The sequence below is a fragment of the Thermobia domestica genome, chromosome 3 (assembly GCF_964235325.1).
Source record: "Thermobia domestica chromosome 3, izTheDome1.hap1.1, whole genome shotgun sequence".
Classification (NCBI taxonomy): Eukaryota; Metazoa; Arthropoda; class Insecta; order Zygentoma; family Lepismatidae; genus Thermobia; species Thermobia domestica.
The window spans coordinates 189,237,324-189,261,889 of NC_137456.1; the positions used below are offsets into that span (position 1 = coordinate 189,237,324).

Consider the following 24,566-nt stretch of genomic DNA (forward strand, 5'->3'; position numbering starts at 1 on the left):
CATTTAGCCCGAAATAGCTAATAAAATTACGAACTTCAAAAAGCAACTACGAATAGGATTCTTCAAACTTTCATAGGACTTCGTTTATATATCTGGAGTCACATTAAGGACTTTACTACCAAAATTTAACAATTTCAGCAACTCCTTACCAAAAATTTGAAATGTAAATGCAATTCAACACTCGACGAATTAGTCAAGAAATTAAATAGGACATTTTGAACGCACAATCCCTTTATTATTTTGACTACATATTAGAAATTAGAGGATACTCAGATCTCAGCACACTTCAAGGAGGAGGACCTTCTGCTTCCTACAATCCACGAACAACCGAAGAGTTGTTTCGTATTGCGGCAGCCGTCTTATGTCCACTGAAATTAAAAGTTCTGTTTGGCAAAAAGAATTGTATATGCTCTACACAAGTTTAGATATTTTCTACTAAATAGAAAATTTAAATTATTCGTAGACGCTAAATTCCCCTAACAGCACAGGATGTGCTAGGCATGTGCCATTTAGGTGTCCCAGCTACGTTTTAGGTAAATGACATCTGGTACATGTGATATTCATGTGATAAGTATGTACTTCAGCTACCTACAGTTTTAGGCACTTGTTACTCCTAATTGATATCTGCAACTGTATAGCACAAATATAGCATTTAAATACCTGGTTCAGTTTTGCACTCTAACAGTCATTTGTTTTTATATCGTCACTTGGAACACAAATCTGCAACGCTTTAGGGACGTCTTTAGGTACATACTACTTCAGATACACTAACAGCACAAGATGTGCTAACATGCGCCATTTATGTGTTCTAAATTCATCTTCCATATTTGATGCTCCTTTTTCTAAACGATTGTGTACTAGAACAACAAACGCATCAACTTTATTAGATGGCAACGTCTCCGATCATTTGAAAGTGAATATGGAAGAACCATGAAATAAAGTAAATAGACACTCGTAATTTTGTTATAAAATTACATGGCGAGCAGATTTTGTTGATCCCAAACGGTATCGTCGAATATACACGGTTAAAGGAGCACTCTGATTAGCCAAATTCAAAAGACATTAACAATTTATCCCTCTACAAGCGACGTTCTCTTCGTCGCCTCCGTGGCCAACTCGGAAGAGCACGCGGCTAGTAACTCAAAGGTTGGTGGTTCGCACCCACACTGGGAAACATTTTTTTACAAGTTTAAAGGGCTTTTACTCACCTTAATGTAAACACATTACGCATATTGATTATATTTTGGGGAGTAATTTTGTGGTTAGTTGACGCCTACGGCATGGGGAACATACCTAGAACATACTAGGTACATTTCCCAGGTACATGCCAGGCATGTGCCTAGGGGCGTACATAGATTGTGACTACCACTTGCCATTCATGTGATTTCTCTCTGAGAGGTACATAAGGCACTGGACACATTCCCATGTACCTGAGGGAACATGATAAGTATATGTCTGCTTTGTAATTGTGCTGTTAGGGCCCTAACATCACCAAACAGTTAACCTGACAAAGTGGCCAAATGTATACGCTTTAAACTATTCTTGTACACTATAATTTTGACATTTGTCATGTAGAAGGTAAAAAGCATCCAGCCGATATTATCCGCTTAACGGTTTTACCCGAATTATTACGTTCAAGAGTAATATGTAAATCTGGATTATCCCGAGTTATTACGTTGAAACTATATTTTTCCGTTGGAATCTGTATTTAAGCGATATGTTTCGTTGTGAGAAGAAAAAGTGCAGGCAGCAAATCTTAACAAGCAAATTAACCGTCTTTTGTTTTGGTTTATTGACTTTTAAAATATATCGTGTTAGCACGCATTTATGATAGCTTTAAAATATAAAATAAAAAAAAAATATGACCTTTTCGGGACGTTTCTCTAAAATAAATTCGACCGTTAAGCGGTTATTAGGCTTTTCTAACTACACGAAAATAACAACATGGATAAGAACAACCACAACGATGCAGACGCAATGGAACCACTTGAATATTTACATGCTTATCGCTCAAATAAGATATAAAATCCCATTCTTCAAAAAGTAACCAACACCATAGGAAAATTTGCGAGAAGAACAACGGAGGAAAGACTCGTACATAAATATAATTGCGGTTTTAGAACGGAAACAATCTTCAAAAATTTGTACGTTAAGAGCTGTTAAGTACTTGTGCTTAAATGACAACCCTATTTACCGTAATCAAAACAGCCAGAACGAGGAAGTTTTTATGTATAACAAAAAGTTTAGCTGGTTTGATTGAATTAACAACTGTCCGTCAGCGCCTTATTTTGGCTTAAGCAAAACATACATGGGTGCTCTCAATAAATATTATATGCCAAACATGAAGTCATACCTAGTTTATGAAATCGAAGGGTGTCAAGAGTGTCAGATTCTCAAAAAGATACCGAGAAACAGCAAGAGTAATTTTACACCACCCAACCGATATTATGGGCTAACAATGGATCTTTAACGCCATTTCTGATTGACTAAGTAAAGGCAAAATATATTTTAGTACCTACAGAAATAAATTCTCGCTATGTAGTATTGAAACATCTTAACACACTCACGGCAAATATAATTCAACAAATTTTACTCGAAGACATTGTTTTACACTTCGGTGCTATCTACATTTGACCAACTTGCCGTACATAGTTCGGAGATTCTTCAAAATTTAACGAAAGCAATGCAAATTTGATTTCGACCACACTTGTCTTGGTGATTAAAAGCAAGACAAAATTTGAAGTTTGCAACAAAAGTCTACAGAATTACTTTGTAAACAAGATCACGAAATGTGGCCAATACTGTTGCCATAGACCGTATTTGCTCTAAATACATTTGCATGGTCGTGCACAAAGAAATCAAGCTTTCTTCTTATTACATGGGTGCGACTCACGCATAATTTCAGACTACCAACTACAAGTAACTCCTAAACTACAAATTGAAAGTTATCACCTAATTAAAATAAGAGAAAAAAGTGAACAGAATCTATTTAACGGTTACGAGAAGTGAAAGAGATACATTTGAAGGAGACATACCCAGACTACCTTTTATCCTAGTCATAAAATGTTAATTTTCTTCTCATTTTGTTACAAAGGCAAATGTGAACAACGGATGAACCATTATTATGGTCTAGTGACCATAATCTCCAAATTAAAAAACGTATACAAAATTCATATGCCTGAAAATTCCACAAATAAATAGAAGACATCTCGACTGATAGAATAAAGCCTTAATATGATGACACCGAACTGACTTAAGGACTAAAGACATAGAATAATCGACTTAGTAGAAAAAAGAAAGAGAAAAAGAGAGAAGAAAGAAACATTATAACTATGGAAATAACATTCCAATACGCGCAACCGTACTTCCCATGTGTTACCGGCAACGAAGAAAACGGGGAAAGAGAAAACGACTCTGAAAGATAAAACTGAAAGACACAGTATATGATATAGATAATCTTTACCATAAAGACACCCTAAAATGTATACTTCGTTTCTGATCATACTGTCCATCGACGCTTCGCTCACTCTGTCATTTAGATTGCTAAATAATTACAATTCCCTACAGCGAATAAAACTGCAACTTCAGCGTTTTTTCTTTCCACATAAAGTCAATTTCCTGCGACCTACATGACTGTCAATGATATCCTACCCTATATATTATAGACAGAATGTCGAGAATTCTTCTTTGACAAACTTTCTTCTAGTATGAATACACTAATTATGTCAGTGAATTTAGCAATCTTCATAGTGCTTTTACTTTAAATTCTCCACAGACCTCTCAGGGGTCAAAACGCAGCAAAACTTAACCCTACCATCAAGATCTCTACACCTATATCAGTGGATTTAATTCCTTTAACCTCTCCAAATGACGTGCAAACCTCGCCACAATATATTACGGCCATTACTATCAGTGACATAATGTATAAATATTAACTGAAAACTCCAAAGCTTCGCCAGCCTCTCCCCTAAGGGAGATTTTGCACTACATTCTAGTGATCCTTCTTAGGACAGAGGACAAATTGTTGATCGCTTCTACTTTTAACTTTACATTTATATATTTTGGTGAAAATATTTGTACTCTGTCTTCTAATGTTTCTCTTCCACTGTATGCCGCAAGGAATGTACAAATTCCAAACCAAAAAACATCCAGTGGCTTACTTCTTATTTACGGCTCTTATGTGCAATGTTCTACAAGTGCTCCCAACACCACGTGGTGACTAAAAAACTTTAGTCAATAACCAAGAAGAAAACATCGTCAATGATCGTCAAGTAACGAAGATTAATGAAGTCAGCAACATTTCTGAATAGAAGGATCCAACAAGCTGTAGAAGACATCAATCTCCAACCATTGATCACACCTGCACTCCCTAGGATGCCTGGTTTCTTAGGACGCCTGATCTTTGAGATTTATCCTCCTCTCTACGACGCCTGGTCATTGAGAGGTATTTATACACACTCCTTGGCTGTAAGAGCCTTTAATTCCTACAAACTCACCAACAAACCATCAAATATCCGAGAGGAACTTAATATTTGAACTGTAATTCGTTATTACTGTATACAAGAGGATTTTTGTAATAAAAGGTGACTGGTAAAAATCCAAAATTTCTGTGTATCATTTTAGTTCTACTCTCAAATTAGAGATTTTTTACAGTATGTACAATATTTAAGTAGAAGATATTGAAAGTATTTATGTAAAAGATATTGAAAGGTTTTGCTACTTTCTCGTCTACGAACACAGAAACAAGAGAATGTTACCGAGAATTGCACACCACACATTTAAACAAGGCCAATCTGATGATTGAAAATTTTAATACCGGCCTTTTATTTATATATTTTTGTTTGTTAAAAATACTGATCCAGAACATATGTTGTCAGACTCGAGTGTGGGATGTTCGTATCGTCTGCGTGTAAAGTTTTCACATAATACGTCGTTAGTCATGTGATCCCCATACTGCTACAACACAGATTATACCTTAAATGGAAGTATATCATGTGTATGTTGACCTCTCTGGGCATATATTCTACCAGCACTCCTTATCTCCCTCTCATTCTTGGACCATCTACCATATTGATCATTTTAAATTATATTTAACTTGAGAACTGCGTCGTTTCCAGTCACAGATCTCGGTCTACCAGGACGAAGTCGGTCTTTTACTGGTGGTCTGTTTGACGTATATCAATAAATCTCCAACCAAGATATGCCCTGGCAGTGGGAGGTGATAAAATTGCTGAACATAGACTGAAACTGGATGCACGAAGAAATAACATTTTCACTATGTGAACCGGTGGATACTTGGCTATTCTCGTTATACAGATGAATTATTGCGACGTGCCATTCAACTTAGTTTGACGCTAGGTGAATGATGCGGAGCTTGTTGCTCACGTTTCTTTATCAGAATGAGTTAACATTGCCACACTTGCAGCAGATGTGTCATGGTACCAGGACACGTCGGTCAGCATAGACACTGCTATTTAGCATTTCCAGTACTATGTGACGAACAGTAAACCACCATTGCTTTCTGCGACTGTTTTACACATGTCCATGTACACTACTGTAAATATCGATACTTTGTTGGCCACTTTGTGCAAACTGGCAGTTCGTTCTAATTTATTCATCTACTCAAGCATTTCATTTTATTTAATTTCTTAAGTAATTGTATTTATATTGTTTCAGTTACGTAAGAGGGAAGGACTTGCACATGTATTCCGTGTATAAGAGTTGCAATGTTTCTTTCTGAAACCATTTCTTTGAATAGAAGCAAGGACAGTACGACGTTTACGTACTTTCTCACCCATTTCGTTGCCAGTAACGGCACTACCATGAACATTCAAGTCGTGTGTAATTATTCATTGTCTGCCTTTTACATTCTCCTAGGTCTGTGTTACAAACCCCATATTCTTTCATTCACTGCAATCCAGCAATGGTATAGCAACGTTCTATTTTCTTTACATTCAGTGATTCACCACTCTATAAACCAAATTAGAAATTCTAATATTTAAGGTTCAAATTTCATACTTTTCTCTAACGTTGCTTTCTTGTCATTTTTCCATATCTTTAATAGCTTATGTACCCAGAGTTGTGGGCACCTTATATGTATTGGTATTATTTTAATATTTGCTTTTCTGCTTTTTTTAGGTATCTTATCTTATAGTAGATGAAATGCATCATGAACATCCTGAACTTATAAAAGATCAATATTGGGAAGAAGTATTCCCTTCAGAGCTACCTTACACTATTGCTGCTGAAAACTACAGGGAAAAGGTTCCGGAGCCATCAACAGCAAAAATTGATGTACCTGGAAAAGAAGCTGAGTACGTTATTCCCGCCTCCCTAAAGAGTGAAGAGCCTGACGTAAGATACTTTTTTACTCTTTTTAATGTTCTGGTGTTTTACTGAAAACGTTAACGCTTTGATGTCTTATCCTTCACTTCATGTCATATTCACTACGAACGCAGTTATATTAGTGATTTCTTAAACATCAGATTCACCAAAACCTTTGAGAATCCTAACTTACCAACTACGTTTCATAGTCATGATAGTTCTGCTGCAATAAAGGAATACGTACAAATAAAAATAATAATAACATAATTAATTTCTACATAAACAAAACTGACCATCCACACTGGAGTTTATATCAATACTATTCAAGTGCTTCTAGTGGTCGAAGTGAGACGGTATGTGGTGGTATGCCATACCGCCTCTGGTTTTTCACTGATGAAGGCATACCGCCTCTGGTTTTTAGAGTTCAAGACATACCGTCAGGAGAATAGATGCTAAATACCTTTAATAAATTCATTGTATACACAATAATTGATGTATTGCTTTGCACGTAGAAGGATTTTATTTCTTATGTAGAAATAATTTCTAAGTTGACAACACCGACATTTTTGTTATCTTTGTCCTACTTTTTGTGTTTAAAGTGAGGTGTCTTCAAAGACGTTCATCTAGTTTATATTTTGATGTGCCATATTGAATTCTTTATTTTGTATGTATGTGTGTGGTCTTCTTGTCTTAATTCATATAAATGTCGTGTTTTGAACACGAGCGGATTTATGGGTTTCTGCTGTGAGGCCGATTCTTCTGGGAATTCGGATTACCCTTCAGTCGAGTGAGGGTCAAGGAATTTTCTCCGCAGAAAATCGTTAATATGAAAACTCGGTTTTTGAACATTTTCGTGTATAATTCTGTATAATACAACTAAGGGATTTTTTTTTTCAGAAAGTTGTTGGCGAGAGATCAAAGTCTCTGTATGCTTTCCCCTTCTAACTAAAGAGAAGCTCTCGAGTGGTTTTCAGTCATTATGTAAATAGAAATGCAATATTCTAAGCAACATACCCTCATTGTATTTCAACATTTAGATAGACGGTATGTCGAGTCAAAATCGTAATAAAACATATCGTCTCTGCTTTTTCCCCCACTTCGAACACTGAGTACTTCCCTTCCTAAATACTTGGGTTGTTCTTAAGTTAGTTAATCTACTTATTTTTGGAAGTGGTTATTCTTGGAAGTAATAAATGTACATTCCAAGATTTACCACGGTTCCATGAATTCGTATTGTGTTGTGAAACGCCGATTGTAAATGACGATCGGTATTCCGTTCATTATACTCTTAAACAATTCTTTCCTGAATGTTTCCAAACATTACATTTAACAGTTCCAAACATTACATTTTAATAGTTATAACGTTTTTAATGGAATCTGATGGAGACTTTTTTCGGATATGAGAGTTTTAGATGGATCTCGAGTTTAGAAATATCATAGGGGTAACAGTAAAAGAATGTCGCGCAATCTTCAAAGCCGATCTTACGTGGGAAAGTACGAGCATATGTAAAACAGGCAAATGGTCTGAAAAGCACTAGCTTCTTTTCTAGCAAAACAGCGTACTCTTAGCGCGCCAAGTCTATATTTAGACTTTAAAGCAGCCATGCAGGAAAGTCTGAGTGATATCAAAAAATTTAGTTTCCTGAATATTCCCCCTCGTGTGCTCGTTTACACTCAAAATTTCTCAGACGTTTTCTCATTCTTCATGCCGAATATTCATCTCGTCCTGCTAATGAGAATCCTTCTATAAATAGAGTTTCAGTTTTTTTCAGGCGAGTGTGGTAATGGTCTTAATGGATGTACGTAATTCGTAACACTGCGTTTACGTTTCCAAATATTAATGAAATCTGGTGTTTTAGAATTTATCTGGAGAAATTAGCATATGAGAATTACCTTGTGTGACATGTTTATATGATGTATACATATATTATAAATAGATTTCGAAGTAGTCGAGCAAGGAGAGAATTCAAATTATAGAAATTACGTAGAAACAGCTTGTTCCTCTCTTCTTGAAGTATATGTTTTCATATCACACTGATTGAACATACTCTATCGTCGTTCTTAGTGCCATTAGCTAATTTAAAGTATGCAGATACTAATTTCGACATGTGCTAGGATAATGACGAAACATAATCGGAACATCGAACTCAAGATGTTTACGGACAGGTGTATCTGGAAGCACTGGTACGAATTATACTTGAGTAATATATAAAGTTGCATGAGATCTGTATCTGTGGTTTCAGAATGTAGTTTGGTTCGTATTATATGACTAAAATTCTTATTTCCATGCTCTTGAGCTTGAACACTACATCTATTCTCTACTGCATCGTTACCAGTCTTACAGTAGAACCGTAAAATAAGTTCTATTTGGTAAGGCACCCCGAAATTTATGCGTACCCCACAGTTCCATACGATGTCACGATAGTCGTATAAATCAAGTGAGAATAGGAGATTATTCTTACGAACTACGCATCAGTGGTTAGTCTTCCAGTCTTGCTCTCGGATAAACTCACCCTGCCCATACCTGTAATTACTGTTCCAAGGTAGCCGATATGATCAATAACTGTATCATGTTTATGTACCTCAATCTGTGAGAACAGATACATTGCGAAATTATCAGCTAATTTGATTTTGGGATTTCAGCAAACGTGTCCACAGCTTTTCACATGGCGTAGTTCAATGAAATTATCTCTCAGATCCTGACCAAAATCAATGTCCTTATTTTGCTCGTTTCAATTGTTAAATGTTTTTCAGGCAAGTGGGAAGGTCAGGTACTAATCTCGTTGCACATATCCACGCTACAGTGGATTCATACCCTCTATTCAGTGTATAACCACTAGTGCCCAACACCATAACCCAACTTATTTATCCATGATTAAGAATCAGACCTATTCAACACCACCTAGTAGAACTTTACTGAGCTTCTAAAATTGGACAAACCCCGTCATAAGTTTAGGGCAGACCTAAATCCATTACTTGCATCATTAGATAACAATTCTGATGCAAAGTTCTCTGCAGCTAAAGAAGGTTGGCTAGAGCTTTTAAGGAATCAATTACATCAAATCGCTTTTGTCTTGTATTAGAAATTGACCACAAGAAGTGAGGTAATTGTCATCCATAGTATCGTCTTAGCACTATAACATCAACGGAGAAATTTCAAATCCAACATAACTACTATTGACGTTCATTGAAATAACTTTAACATTATGCTACTTCTAATATATCTAAGGGACACTTCAAAAAGTTACCACTGCTGCTACAGAAGAGTTGATAAAATGAAATCCAATCAACTCGGAAAGAGCTCAAATGCGTCCTAAAGACAGTAAGACAATTAGTATAAAGGTAACCAAGAAAGTTCTGTCGCTTTTTCACCCACCACGTTCGAACATCGATATATCACGTAAGACATACCTGGAAGATCAAAAATAGTTCCCATCGGCATCGATGATACTCTGCCAACGTTCTGGAAGGCCATGGCTTCCATCGCGGTAGACCTTGGTGGGTCGTGAAGCGAAGAAGGTATCAAGTGCATTTTGCACCTATACTAGGGATTTGCTCTGGCGTCCTCTAATGTGATTGTTCAAGGAATGGAACAGGTGATAATCGGACGGTGCAATGTCTGGGGAGTATGGCAGATGAAATAGTGTTTCCCATCCAAGATGTAGAATGATGTGCCGGGCCATCCCAGCCGCGTGGCGTTTAGCTTTGTCCTGTAACAGGAGGACTCCTTTGCGATTCAGAAGTGCTGACACCAGAGTTTTGAGTTTTTTTCACTGCTCAACTGCTGACAGTATACAGTTGCATTGATGCTCTGACCATCTGGTAGCAGTTCCCGAAGCACGATTCTACGAGCTGGTAACCAAACACACAGGAAGACCTTGTTTTGATGCAGTGCTGGTTTAGGCTGTTTTGGAACCGGTTCATTGAATGCTAACCAATGATGACGGCGCCGTGGAGCTTCCTACAAGACCCATTTCTCATCACATGCCAACACCTTGTGCAGAAATGTCATCTTCCTCAGATGAAACAGCAAAGGAACAGGTGTCTGCTCACATTGCCCTCTGGCCCGGAGTCAAACCATGTGGGACCCATCGACCCAACTTGCAGTGCTTTCCAAGTTAATAGAGGTCCTGCCGAATGGTTTCTCCACTCACACTGAATTGTGGTCCCAGTTCCTGACCTGTCTGGCCACTGTTTGCCTCAATTGCTGCCTCATGATCTTCATTGTGTACATTTGTTAGTCTTCCCTTGAACTATTTCTTTATTTTGACCCATTTTTGGAATAACACATCCAAGAGTATGGCAATAAAGGTCATATTTGTCCAAGATTATTTGTGAAGAGTTCCTCGGCCTTGTGGGAAACAAGGTATTGAGTAAAATATTTGACGAAATTCAAACAGGAAAATACTACGGACTAGTTGTAGATTCAACGGTAGACACGGCAGATGAAGATCAGCTAGCTGTTGTGGTAAGATATTGTTTCGAGGGAAGAGTTCAAGAAAGATTTTTATGTTTCGTTCCCATACACAGCCATACGGAAGAAACGTTTAGGAAGATTATCCTAGATCTCTTTGGAAAATACAATATTAGGATAGAAGATTGTAGTTCCGAATTCTATAAATAACATGAGAGGGAAAAATTCAATTTTAATTGCAAAGAGAAAGGGACCCAATTCATTAGCATTTTATGTGCTTTGTGTTGCGTACTCGTTACACCTTGTTGCCCAAAAGAGTGCAGAGGAATCCTTAGAATCATTTGATTTTTTAAAAGTTCTGCAATGACTGTATGACTTTTTTGAACTTTCTACTCATGGTTGGCACATTCATGTGAAGAATAATGGGCAACTTATGACATTATACTAGATTTTCGTGCCGTGAAGAAGCAACATCAGCTGTTCGACATAATTTCAATGCCGTTTACGTATCAGTTGAGAAATTGTCAAGCACAAATAAGAAAAGACAGAGATCAGAAATTAGGCAGAATCACTGGGGAAAAAGATTTATAAAACTGCAGACAGCTATATTGCTTGCTTTCTGGGATGACATGTTGTCTCGAATTGACAAAACTAACAAATATTTGCGAAAACTGGACTTAATTAGCGAGTGTCAAGCGTTGCAATCATTGATTCCGTTTTTGAGCCATGTTGGGGAAAATTTTGATGAATATGAAAACCAAGCTAGGAGATAACTGAGCATGTGTATCAAGAATATAGCGACGAAAGGAAATGCAAATAAGAAAAACATTCCTTGATAAAGAAAACTCAGAAGAATTGAGAGGACTGATAAATTTCGTGTTATTTATTACAGTTGTTGATAAACTACAAGCAAAACTAAAGTAGCGAGAAGAAAAGTACTGCAAAGTAGTCGATCTTTTCCCACCTTTAACAAACAATATAATGACGAAGTAAGTTAAAGAACTTTTTAACGAAAACGTCAGAACTTTGTGAATAATGCCGAAGTGACCTCGGTGAAGAATTTTTTTGTTCTAAAATTCTTCATTTTAATCAATATTTGATTGAAATATGATATTCAAATATTACCTCAAAGAAAAGGCTGCTAATATTTCACCAGTCGAAATGCTTGAATTAATGTTTGAACATCATCTTCGTAAGGTCTTTTTTTTTTAATGTAATGATTGACTCCCGGATTTTTCTCTCAATACCAATCAATACTGAAAAGTGGTACAAAGTGATAAATTTCCCAAGTTGAGCGACTTTACAAGAAGGATTGCTTCCATGTTCGGAAGTACTTACATGTGTAAGCGTGCACTTTTCTCTATGAAAGCAATAAAATATACTCAAAGAAATCAATTGAGTGATTCTCACCTCTGTGACCTGTTACGCCTGTGTTCTATCTAAATTGATTTTGGAGAACTGGCCAATTCTCATGGGCATCCACCGTGTTCACGTTGAAACAGAACTAGGTAAAACTGTGGTTGAAATACAACTACTTCAAAATTTGAGTATCATATTACTATTTGGAAGAAATCTTAGCTTTCTTCTCTCAGAAAAAAATCTTGAATTGTGTAAATTTGAGGTTGCGTTCAATACGCCGACAATCAAAACACCGACACTCAAAATACAAACAACGAAACAGCGAAACACAAAACACAGACACGTCCAAAATGCCGTTTAGGTTAGGTAAAGTTAGGCTCTCTTAGAAATATGATTTTCACTATATCGGTGTTCAGTTATCTGTGTTTAGATTGTCGATATTTTAATAGACACCAGTAAATTTGACGAATTCTGAGCTGTAATGAATGCATCCTATAAATGTAAAGTATTATATAAAGTTGCGGCCCTCGTCACATAGAAATTTCTATGATGCAGCCCTTTGTCCAAAGAAGATGACCATCACTATAATAGAGGACTTCGCTAGGACGAAAGCTAGGAAAAGAAAATTTTGTGGTACTCATTTTTTAATTACATTTATATAATAGGGTAACTTCGACTGTTGTTTTAATCTTTTGGGAAGTTTCATTAGGTATAATATCAAGTAATGCATGGCATGGTTGGTATCGTACAACTACGTGTATTCCCTTAACTTTCCTACTGTACTTTCACAGAAATGTATTAGGCGAAGTCAGCAGGGGCCATATATTTTTCTAGCTCCGGGCCCCCACATGGGTTAATCCGAGCCTGATTTTATTGTTTGTTTGAATGTTATCTATAACGTCTTTCCCGTGCTTTATAGATAGTATGGCTTCTATGTAACATATTACATAAGGTTACCAGAAAGAGACGTCAAAGAAACCTCTAGACGTTGTATTTTCTGTGGATTCCTATGTTAATTGCGGAGTTTGATGCATTAAGGACGTAAGACTGAAACATGCAGTTGGAGAAAAACGATGTTGAAAATTTAAGTGGTGTTTTCTCACATAAAACAATGTAATATGCAGCATTTTATTCTGATATTGAATCGAAATGTTACGAGGAGGCTAAATAAGCATGGCAAAAGCCACAAATGCGTTTGATGCAAAAGGGCGTAAACTCGCTTACGCCCTTATTACATCAAACTCCTCCATTTTACAGTTCCATTACTCCAGAGCCCATTGCTGACTGACGCTGGAAATCCATATGCCTCTTAATTAGAACTGGCTCTTTTAGGATATGGTCGCATTCCGTCATTCCGGATTCAAGGAGCGAAGTGTTACTTGTCAGATATGGATACAGAGTCTTCTTATCCCTCAATGTAGCCTCTTCATAACTGACATGAAGTATTTACAATTCAAACATATTTAGCACCCATTTTTCTAGAATTTTAAAATAAATCTGAGTCCAGTAGACAGAAAATTCATATCAAGTGATTCAGTTTGTTTCAAGTGATAATAAGATAGACCACGTCGATTTGAATGGGGAAAAATACATAAATTGGCCCCTTAAAAGGGGAAATTTCTTAACATTGAGATACGTTTTTTTTCGTTATTTTGAATGAGTAATTCATATACCGAGTTTTGTCTTCTCTCGGGAGTTAAGGGATTCGTGAGATAGTAAATCTTTAGTGAAAGTTTTGAACCCCATTTAGGATTCACAGTTCACACTTACCAAATAATTTAACTAAAATTGACTCCTCATTATGAGCTTAGGGGGTTATTTGCTCCAGGAGTTTTGGAAATGAATATTCATTTTAATCAATATTATTCAACAAAGTTATGAAGAACGTTAAATTATATTTAGTATATATTGGAGAGTTATCTACCCTTGCCTCTCCACCCCACGTTGCTACTGGATTTGGTGAACAAGACTTCCTCTAATTTGGGTTTCTTTTATAATTATCTATCTATTCGTTTTAAACCTGTCAAATTCTTAAGATACAAGTGTCTAAAGTTACCATTTCTGGCTCCATTTCATTTCAATATTTCTTTTTATAATAATAATAATTGTTATTAATATTACCCCAAGAACTCTTATATAACGTTCTATGGGGAGGTTTTGTTCTGACAAGATTTCAGTCTGTGAGATTTGGTCCAGCTATATTATATCCGAGAGGTTTCGGCCACGCAAAATTTTTAGTGGTGATATTTCAACCGTGATATTATGTCCGTATACTGTAATGTCTTTAAAGCAAGAAAAAAAAATTCTGTAAAATGTATATTACTCACAAGCAATAATTCAAAATATTAATTTACACAACAGTAGCGGACCCTTTTTTTTCTACATTGTATTGCGTCAAAAAACAAAGCCACTATTTGTTATTTGACGCCTATGCGTGATTGTAGTACCATCCCGAACCCAATACGGTTTATTTCTTTCATATATCATTAATAAACATCGGTAATATAGTTTCAAAGTTTGAGTTATAGTATTACAATTTAATAATTTATTACTTTCATTAATATATTTAGATCATCTCCATATAACAGATTGTCTTAATGAAAATGGACTTAACAAATATTAATGTAATCAAAGGCAAGCGAAACATATAAAACCTGGCATACTGTTAACTTTAAAGTTATATTTTCTCCTTATAATGGAGAAAAGAAATCCAGACTAATATATCAATGTTTATAGAAAATAAAAGTGAAGATAAGATAAAGAAGTTAGGGAAAACGGAGGATAAAATTGGAGGGAAACAAATTAAATAATTTCTTTATTGTTTAAAGAACCGGAAAAATCTAATGCTAAGAATTCACAACTTGAACTCAAAATTTTATTTATCATATCTTTCCCTTCGCGTACTTCACATTATTTTGACACTTTTAAATCTCACCCAATTTTTCATTGAAATATGCTTGTAATTTAGAAAAGGAATAATTTTATATGATAATTTTATTCAAATTCGTCGTAATGTGGACCACGATAAACACTTCATGTCGTTTATATAGTAAAGATTAGATCCACTAATATTATAACGGAGAAGTGTTTGAGCTTCTGACGGTAGAGATACACCCTCCGACAAGCAAGCTTGAGATATCCTTGTATTCCTTCTTTTAGGATGTAAAATTTAAGGCAGTGATAAATTAGCATGCTTGTTTCATCTCACATATGAATCTTTTAACCAGTGAGGGGAGGAGGGCGTGAATTGTCAGAGTGGGTGACGGTGGTTGTTTGTCATAGCGGGCCAAAGTGGGTGGAAGGTCAGTGGGTCACGGTAGGTTGCAGGACGGTATGGCTCACTGTGAGTGGTGTGTCAGAGTGGGTCACAGTAGGTAGTGGATCCAGTGGGTGGTGGCTCAGTGGAATATTTGTCAAGTTTTCTTTGACCCACGTCATTTCTAATGTACACCTATGGGAATCTTGATTCTTTTATTGAAGAATCTTGATTTCAAGTCTAAAATATAGTCTAGGGTGTGTAACGTGGGGTGTACCAACTGTACCATCTAAAATCATTATCGGTGAATACCTCACATTGACATCTATTTAGAATTAAACCATATAATATATTAGCAAATCATTTTGATAGAAGAATTCATAATATGTAGATATTTTTATACTGTAACGTCTTCCATGCATGATCACCAAATTTCAAAATATCTTCTTTTGTAACATAAAATAATCACTGAATTAAGATTTGACTATTACTGAGTAAGTATATTCAGTTATGACTGAAAATGACTGATTTAACTCAGCGAACAATGATTTTTGAAGAATTTAATCATTCTCGTATTGCAACTATATCTGATGGAACAGAAGACGAGATTTCTTTCTGAAATTACGCAAAATGTTGTTATATGTTAGATGACTGGTATTTGCAAGTAGCATTAGCTTTCCGGGTTTCGAAATGCGATAACGTTTCGAAATCTTCAAACATAGACAATATCTACTAAAATGCGAACACTTCTATAGCAAAGCTTCTTACTCTCTATTAAGTGACTACTGGTAAATAAACATCTTCCACCTACGTCTAAATTCATAGATGAAAAATGTTTCATCATATCATTTGCAAAGTAGAACTTCTATCCCCTACCGAAAATTGTCTTTACTTAAATATTAATGCTTATGTAATATTATAAATATGTATCTAATTGTTTTGATAAGATTTGCTATTTTATTCCTATTCTGGTAACATTCATCTATCTTGTATTTTTGTTTTAGTATGAGTCAGCACGTGGAAGTGCGACGAACTTAGCAAATTCAAATCGTCTGAGTGCCCGAGAAAGAAAGAGAAGTGTTATTTCTGCTACCAGCAAGAAAACTACATCAGAAAGTATATACGGATCCTTCCCCAGAGTAGCCACAGTGACTTCTGCACTCAGAAGAATCCTTACAAGAGATGGAAATCAACTAAACGCAGCATTAGAAAGTAATTATCTTATTTCTTGGTTTATGTTTGCCATAGTGTCACTTTGTGATGTATATTTTCTTTCTGGTCAAAACATTTTAAGTAATAACTTTACCTAGTAAAACATCGGTATGAAAAACCAAAACCAACTTTTGGTTTAAAAAGTTAAAACCAGTTTATCGGGGATTTCTGTCTTGATAATCAAAAGCCATTTTCGGTTTTCGAAATCAAGCATTTGTTATAAAAATCGAAAATTAATTCTATTTCAAAACAACCGATATACGAGTAGAAGTAAAAGCAACATCATAAGTACAAATAGAATACAATAATTAACCATCTGTTTCATGCAATTTGTTTCTTGTTTCACTGCCAATTCCAGTTTCCCGAAAGCATGACCTTGCCCAGTTAACTTCAATATCTATCAAAATCAGCAAGATGAACTAACAATAATTGAAAATATGTGTGGATTTGCATATATAAAAAGTAAATAAAGAAAAACGAATCCAGATTTTGACGAACTGCAAGTTTTATTCACAGTTTATTTACTTGAACTATCAACAGAATGATATTATTCACCGAAAAAAATAGTTTAGTGGTAAAATGCTTGAAAATGTATGATAAACTGTAGGGCGGAAGTTCGAGTCTACTCTAAGGACAATTATTTTCTGGAGTGAAATTATGAAATAAGAAAATAAGATATTCATAAAGGTTGGTTATAAAGATTTACACAGATCAGGAAAGAAAAAAAATCATAATGACGTAATTTACATCAGAAACACATGCTTCATAGCAAAAGAGTAATCTACCTTAGAAACTAGCATATTAGTTAGCAGTTTCTCTCGGTTTAAATGCTGAGACAACCAAAATCATATAAGGCAAAAAGATTTATTTGTTGTTAATGAACCAAAAACGTGCTAATTCATATCGATTGCGCAACTATGGAAAGAAGTTATTTTAAAGAATGGTTTTACATTCTAATTTTAAACTATGCAATTCTATTATCACAATGAGGTTACTTTTATTTTAATATTCTTTGAACTGAGAGTGTATTCTGCAGCACCGTAACTTAGAGTAATACGCGTATTTGGGCCCCCTAGAAAAAGTTGTTTTTCTAATTCTTGGACCTCCTTTCCATCTTTCTCTTACGGCAAGATCTGAGGGGCCATTAATTACGCCCCTGGGCCCGTACCATATATAACAAATTAATCAAGGGGACAATATTGACAAATCTCAAAGCCATACGAACAAATACTATTTCTAGAGCCCCTAATACCAGACATTTGTTACTGAAATGGGTCCAGAACATTTTTTTTTGTTTGTTTTATTTACCTCTTGTATGCTGTTTTGTTAATGTAATATAGTGAACCTCATATATGAAGTAAGAAAATTTTGTCTTAAAATGGGCCTCCCTCGAACGGCGGATGGATTCCCTGGAGGGGCAGTTGCCCCTGCCTCCCCACAAGTTACGGCCCTGGTATTATGAAACATGAATGAGAACTGTAACTAAATAAAACCTTGTTGTTATAAAAATATAATAATAGAATCGAATAAACTTTTGAAAAAATTAGATATACTATAGTTTAAAATTTTAAGTTATTAAATACATATTCATATTGTTTTGCATTTTGTCTTATACATGAAGGCATACATAACACGTCGAAATATTACGTAGAAGGCTCACTCGTTCTCGGAATATAATTGTCAGACGTTCTTAAATAATAATGTAATCTCAGTCACGCCTTACCACTTCGTATGGTAGCATGGACGCGCGTCCTTGCTGAAAGAATTTCTGGGTTTAATTCCTGATATGACAGCTTTGATATTTGAACCCATTACGATGGTTCATGTTCTACCTAAAACTATAGGTCTCTATCTCATAGAGCCTCAGTGCTGAAAAGGTATACTAAACCCAACCATCCAAAAAAATAAATGAAATCAAATGCATATATCGAGTCACAAGAGTAGACTAGTCGTTGTTAAACCTCACCTCAATAACGAAGAGTATTATGTTTGCCCTTCTAATTTCTATTTTATCTTCGAATAATAATAATAATAATAATAATAATAATAATAATAATAATAATAAGAAGAAGAAGAAGAAGAAGAAGAAGAATAAGAATAAGAATAAGAATAAGAATAAGAATATACCATCATGGGAACTGTTTCAAACGTGAACGTATTGTGCTATCGGGTTGGACTTTAATTTTCTCTTCCAGCGCAGACAGGATCTACTAAGAAAATACTAATCAAAAATGTATCCTCGTCGCCAAAAGTGCCTTTACATCGCCGTGACGGGTATGTGACCGCGCAGTACTCCAAGGAAGGGATGGTTGTATAAAAAATTATGATTAATTTTGAACAGATTTTATTTTGACTAGGGAAATAACGTAGGTATAGGGAGTAAAAGCACAGATTTGAAGCATCAGTACACTATCATCTCTGAAAAGATTTGTATTCTCAGTTTTTCATTTTATTCTCTTATATGTTAAGTTAATAACTGCTGACACCTGCTACTAGCGCTTTTCACTCTTCAGGAATTTAACACGACATGTTCGCAGGACATTTTTCCAAGTCCTAAATGTATGTGTGAATTATTTCATTTGTCTCATTGTCCTTACTTCAGAATGGAAACTGAATATGCTGAACGTGAATATGTTTCGCTGTCGTCAAGCAAGGGTCGTAATAAATGTAAATAAAGTTCTTATTATTAAATAAAACACAGAAGTATCTATTCCATGTATAGCACAATATAATACAGTAATTACAACATGATAATCACTAACGCCCGCAGGATTTTTTCGAAAGGAAGGACAAAAGACCGATATAGAGTTTTTCGATTTATCGCCCTGTATATATTAAAGATCATAGTTTATCATGGATAGCGTATATCCTCTTACTTTGTAAAATCGCCACTGTAACCTATTAGTCAGAACATACATCTCCAGATATAATGTAGAAGGAAGGGAAGGAAGGAGATATGAAAAGTGGCGTAACTAATTTTACTGCGCCCTGGATAATCCATTACTCATACCCGCCCCCTGTCCCACTTGTTTCAACTGCTGCGTTATATATATATGGTTCCATGTCAGAGCGGCCCGAAAAGGGGCGAGGATAGAAAGGCCCGAGTCAAAACGGGGCTCGGTTTTAAAAGGCCCCGCGTCAAAAGAGCAAGGTCAAAAGTGCCCCCCCCCCCCCGACAAAAGTGCCCGAGTCGAAAATGCACCGCGTGAAAATGTTCCCCTCGTCAAAAGGGCTCGGATCAAAAGATCATCGAGGGAAGAGAGACCGAGTCAAAAGGGCCCTATGTCAAAAAAAAACCGGAACAAATTGGACACCGCCTCAAAAGGACACGGGTCAAAAGATCCTCGCGAATAAAGAGGCCAAGTCGAAAAGGCCTTATGTCAAAAAAGCCGGGTCAAAATGAACCCCGCTTCAAAAGGGCATAAGTCAAGACAGTCCCGCGTCAAAATGACCCGAGTCAAAATGTCCCCGCCACCAAAGGGCCCGAGTCAAAAAGGCCCCGCGGCAAATGGAGCCAAGTCAAAAGATCCCCGCGTCAAAGGTTCGCAAATACAATTCCACGGCTAAAAACCTGAGATCAGGAGTGAAAATCAGAAGAAAGATACATATGACCAGTGGCGTAACTAATTTTATTGTGCCCTGATCGTTCATAATCTATTTACTCATACCTTCCCCCTGCCGCCCGCATATATATATTTCTGTCAGAAGGGCACCCAAATCAAAAGGGCCCCGGTCGAAAGGGCCCTGCGACAAAAGGATCCGAATCAAAATAGCCCCGCTGTGAAAAGGGCCAGAATCAAAAGGACGTCGCGACAAAAACGCCCTATTAAAAATGTCCGACTCAAAAGGGACCTCACCTCAAAAAGGACACGGGTCAAACCGGCCCGTGTCAAACGGGTTACAGGCGAAAGGGCACCGCGATATAAACCGAGTCAAAAGGCCCCCGTTAAAAGAAGACGAGTCAAAAGACCCCTGCGTCAAAAAGGCCCGAATCAAAAGGCTCCGCGTCAAAAGGGCCCAGCAAATATAATTTCACGGCGAAAAAGCCTGAGATCAGGAGAGGAAATCAGGAGAAAGAGATATGAGCAGTGGTGTAACTAATTTTACTGCGTCCTGATCATCGATCATCTAATTAATAATACCTGCCCCTTGTCCTGCCCCACGCAGAGTTGATGCATTTATATATATATATATATATATATATATATATATATATATATATATATATATATATAGTTCTGTCAGAAGGGCACGGACAAAAAGGCGAAGACAGTAATGCCCAAGTAAAATGGACCCCGGTCAAAAGGGACCGGCGACAAAATGGTCCAAGTAAAAAGGGCCCCGCTGTCAAAAATGCCCAGGACAAAAGCTCGTCGCGACAAAAGGGCCAGAGACATAAGGGCCCTATCTAAAATTTGCCCGGGTAAAAAAGGACACGGGTCAATACGGTCCCGTGTCAAAAGTTCCCGAGTCGAAGGGCCGCGCTACAAAATGCCCCGAGTCAAAAGAGGCCATATCAAAGAAGCCCCGCGTCAAAAAGACCCGTGTCAAAAAGGCCCCGCGATAAAAAGCCCGGTAAATACAATTCCACGGCTGAAACGCCTGAGATCGGGAGTGGAAATCAGGAGAAAGAAAGATATGACCAGTTGCGTAAGTAATTTTACTGCGCCCTGGATCGATGGTCATCTATTTACTTATAACTTCCTCCTCCCCAACGCATTTCAGCTGATGAATATATATTCTATGTCAGAAGGGCAAGACCAAAATGCCCGAGTCAAAAGGGCCCCATGACAAAGCTATCCTAGTCAAAAAGTGTCCCGCGTCTAAAGGGCTCTTGCCAAAACGGCTCGGCGACCAAAGGGTCCGAGTCAAAAGGTTCCAAGTCAAAACGGCCCCGGGTAGAAAGAGCCCGGGTAAATAGTCGGCGAGAAATAAGCCCGCGTCGAAAGGGCGCTGTTTGAAAAGTGCCCTGGTCAAAAGGTACAGAGTCAAAACAGCCCCGCGCCAATAGGGTTCGAGTCGAAAGTTCCACGCGTAAAACTGTCCCGACTGAAAAAGGCCCCGCGTCAAAAGGGACCGCTTCCACGGCTAAAAAGCCTGAGATCAAAGCACGAGTGGAAATCAGGCACGCACAAGTGTATATTGTCCTTTTGGTAAGTTGAAGTTTTTGTGCAAAAGAAGGAAAAATATCTGTAGTTATTAGTAACAAATAGAAAATTTGAATGGTGCTATAAGTTATGTTTGGTTGTTGATTGTTGTGCAACAAATGCTGTTGCTTAAGTCATTCTCCATTAAAGTAAGGTTGCACTCCCGTCTTTCGGAGTTTGTATTCTCGTTACATAGCCTAATCAAACTTTATATATTATTCTCTTTGCCCTTAGTTCCAAAATTCGATTTCTAGCCATGGATCAAAGTATAGTATGAAAAATAATATGTGAAAAAGATTAGTTTAATTTTGCAGTGAGGAGACACATGTAGAGCTGTATACGGGGTTAGTCAAAAGTATTGGGACTGAACAATAATAATTGCGTGCGTGGATGGAGGCAAAAATGTTACAATTGGCATTATGGCATTGATTTGGAGTGGGATCATCTTCGAACCCATCTTGAATTCCGCCATATTGCATATCAAACAATATTATTAAATATAAAAGGGTATTATTTTAGACTAACTTAGACCTTAATTAACGAGAATGTGAACTCGTTTGTGACACATCATCTGTTTGAGACAGAGTATGCTCTGTTTTAGAGGGTGTCCTATTTTTAAAATTAAATTACAGACATTTAGTAAAGCGAGTTCAGCATCATCCCTATTTATCGTATGATCATACCTCATACCTCGGTTTATCACAATAGAGCAGCCTTTCAAATGGTGAACTCCGCATCAAAAAATTGCGACAGCAAACGCCGTGCAGTTAGGCCACCCAATATACACCTTCTTATCCCATAATCGTGTCAGGGAAAGATACCCCTATCTCTCATCCTTCCTTCACTCCCATACTAAAATTAGCTAACAACATGAGCGCAATTCTTATTTCTAACTACACATGTATTAGTTTGGATAAAATGAAATAACAAAACTGAGACAAAACAAGATTCATAGGTCGATGTAGGGAGAAACTGAAACACCCACAATGAAAAATTGAAACCAATGAATGTCTATTACACACAGATTCAGAAATGAGGCAGAGAGAGAGAGAGAGAGAGAGGAGAAAAGGAGAGGAGAGGAAGAAAAAGTAGTAACGGGAGAACAGATAAAACTGTGGAATTCAAACGTAGTAAGAATATAACCTAACATTATAAAGTTCCGTTTCCAGAAATCCAACAGTAATATAGAAATAACGTTTGTTTTACATAGTTTTTCAGAACTATTCAAATATATAGACGATCCTTTAAATATTTATTATGTTACTTTCATAATATATAGCATACTCAATTTCAAGTAGAACTGTAGATCTTCGAGAGACATCTAGAATAATGTCAAAAGTTTAACACAAAATGCTTTGTTTCCGCGTGGTTCGATTGCAAATTCGGTAGTGTTCGTTGGACGTACCGATTGAAAATACATTCTCATATACCCAGTAGATAGCGTTGGTCATAACTTCCATTTCAGACTACTAATGCAAACTGAACGAAAAAAACGAAACGAAAAGAAAAGAGAAAGAAAGAAAGAAAAAAGAGAAAATTGAAGAGTGCTATTTTATTGCTAAATATCTATCACATATAACCTATATTAAAAGTCCAAACTATGTCGTAATGGAAAGCTACAAATGTTGGAAAGGAAAAGTTTATATTTCTCATAGATGTAGCACCTTTTAAATTGCAACGTGAATAAAACACATTGAATTATAGGGTGGGAACAAATATTGTGTCGAACTAGTATAAATAAAATTTTGTTTTCAAATAACCAAAGAGGTACCATTTTCTAGTCTTTTTCGAAGTGTTATCTGTTCTGAACATCCAGAATTGATTTCATCTCTTCCGAATATAGCGTAATTTAAACAGAGAGGAAGAACACGTTAAGAGCTCATATGCATCATCGTATCAGTCGTATGATGTTTGTTAGGATGTCAGGTGTGAGTAGACCACCACTGAATCGAGGAATTTAAATCCGCAGTGACCCTGTAATTCGACTGAGACTGGGTAATCCAGAGGATAAAAAAGAGATTTTACTTATTTCCTTGCGTTTAAACAGTATTCCTCTCAGAGATGACTAGGACCGTTGATGTTATCACCATAGCACGAAAAACATGACTCCGAAGTTAACAGTTAATTAGATTCTCCAGACCAGGTATATCGGGCTTCTGCTCCGTTTTAACTTTGGAATATGAAGTGCATGTATGTGTGAGAGGGAGAGAGGGAGAGAAGTGAAAGATGCAAAGACAGATAGGGAAACGTCAAGAAAGAGAGGGACGGGACGAATATAAATATGAAGCATACTTACTATTGCAGTGTATGATATAGAACGCACACACTATTTACTCGAACTATCGCCAGTGATGCCTTGTAAGTTCTCCATCAGAAGATGAATCTGTTTGCAGCCATTATTTTATGCGGAAAAGTCATACTATTTGATGGGGAATCGAACCAATACTTTTCATTTGGAAGTCTGACACGTTACCACTACACCACCGATTGCTTTAGCAAACTTTGTTTAACAAATGGTGTAGTGTTTCTTTCTGAGAACGAAAACACGAAAAGTGCATACTGCAGATCAATGATGTCTTTGGAATGTCCTGGTAATTCTTTTGCTCTTTCCCATCCAACATTCGTGAATCGTCTCTATCGTGATACAGGTGTTTGCTTTCACATTCTTACGTATTTCTTGTTCAGTATTATAAATCGATTCTTCACAATCACTATGTTACTCGTAGATAGCAATATTATTCATAAGGCCATTGCGTTACCCCTACACTATCATGCCATCTAAAATTTCAAGCCAAATATTACTTTCTTTAGCCCAGATCTTTGGAACGAATCGGCTTCTTCCTGTAACGTTATT

At 36.6% G+C, this 24,566-nt stretch overlaps 1 protein-coding gene across 1 annotated transcript in view; it reads left to right on the forward strand.

Moving 5' to 3' along the window:
• LOC145681559 (bestrophin-4-like) overlaps window positions 1-24,566 on the forward strand; it is a 1,326,494-nt gene that overhangs the window by 1,230,063 nt on the left and 71,865 nt on the right. Inside the window, exons 8-9 of the mRNA XM_081753197.1 lie at window positions 6,139-6,354; window positions 16,358-16,565. Of these exons, the coding sequence (XP_081609323.1) occupies window positions 6,139-6,354; window positions 16,358-16,565 (424 nt within the window). The remainder of the gene's footprint in view (window positions 1-6,138; window positions 6,355-16,357; window positions 16,566-24,566) is intronic.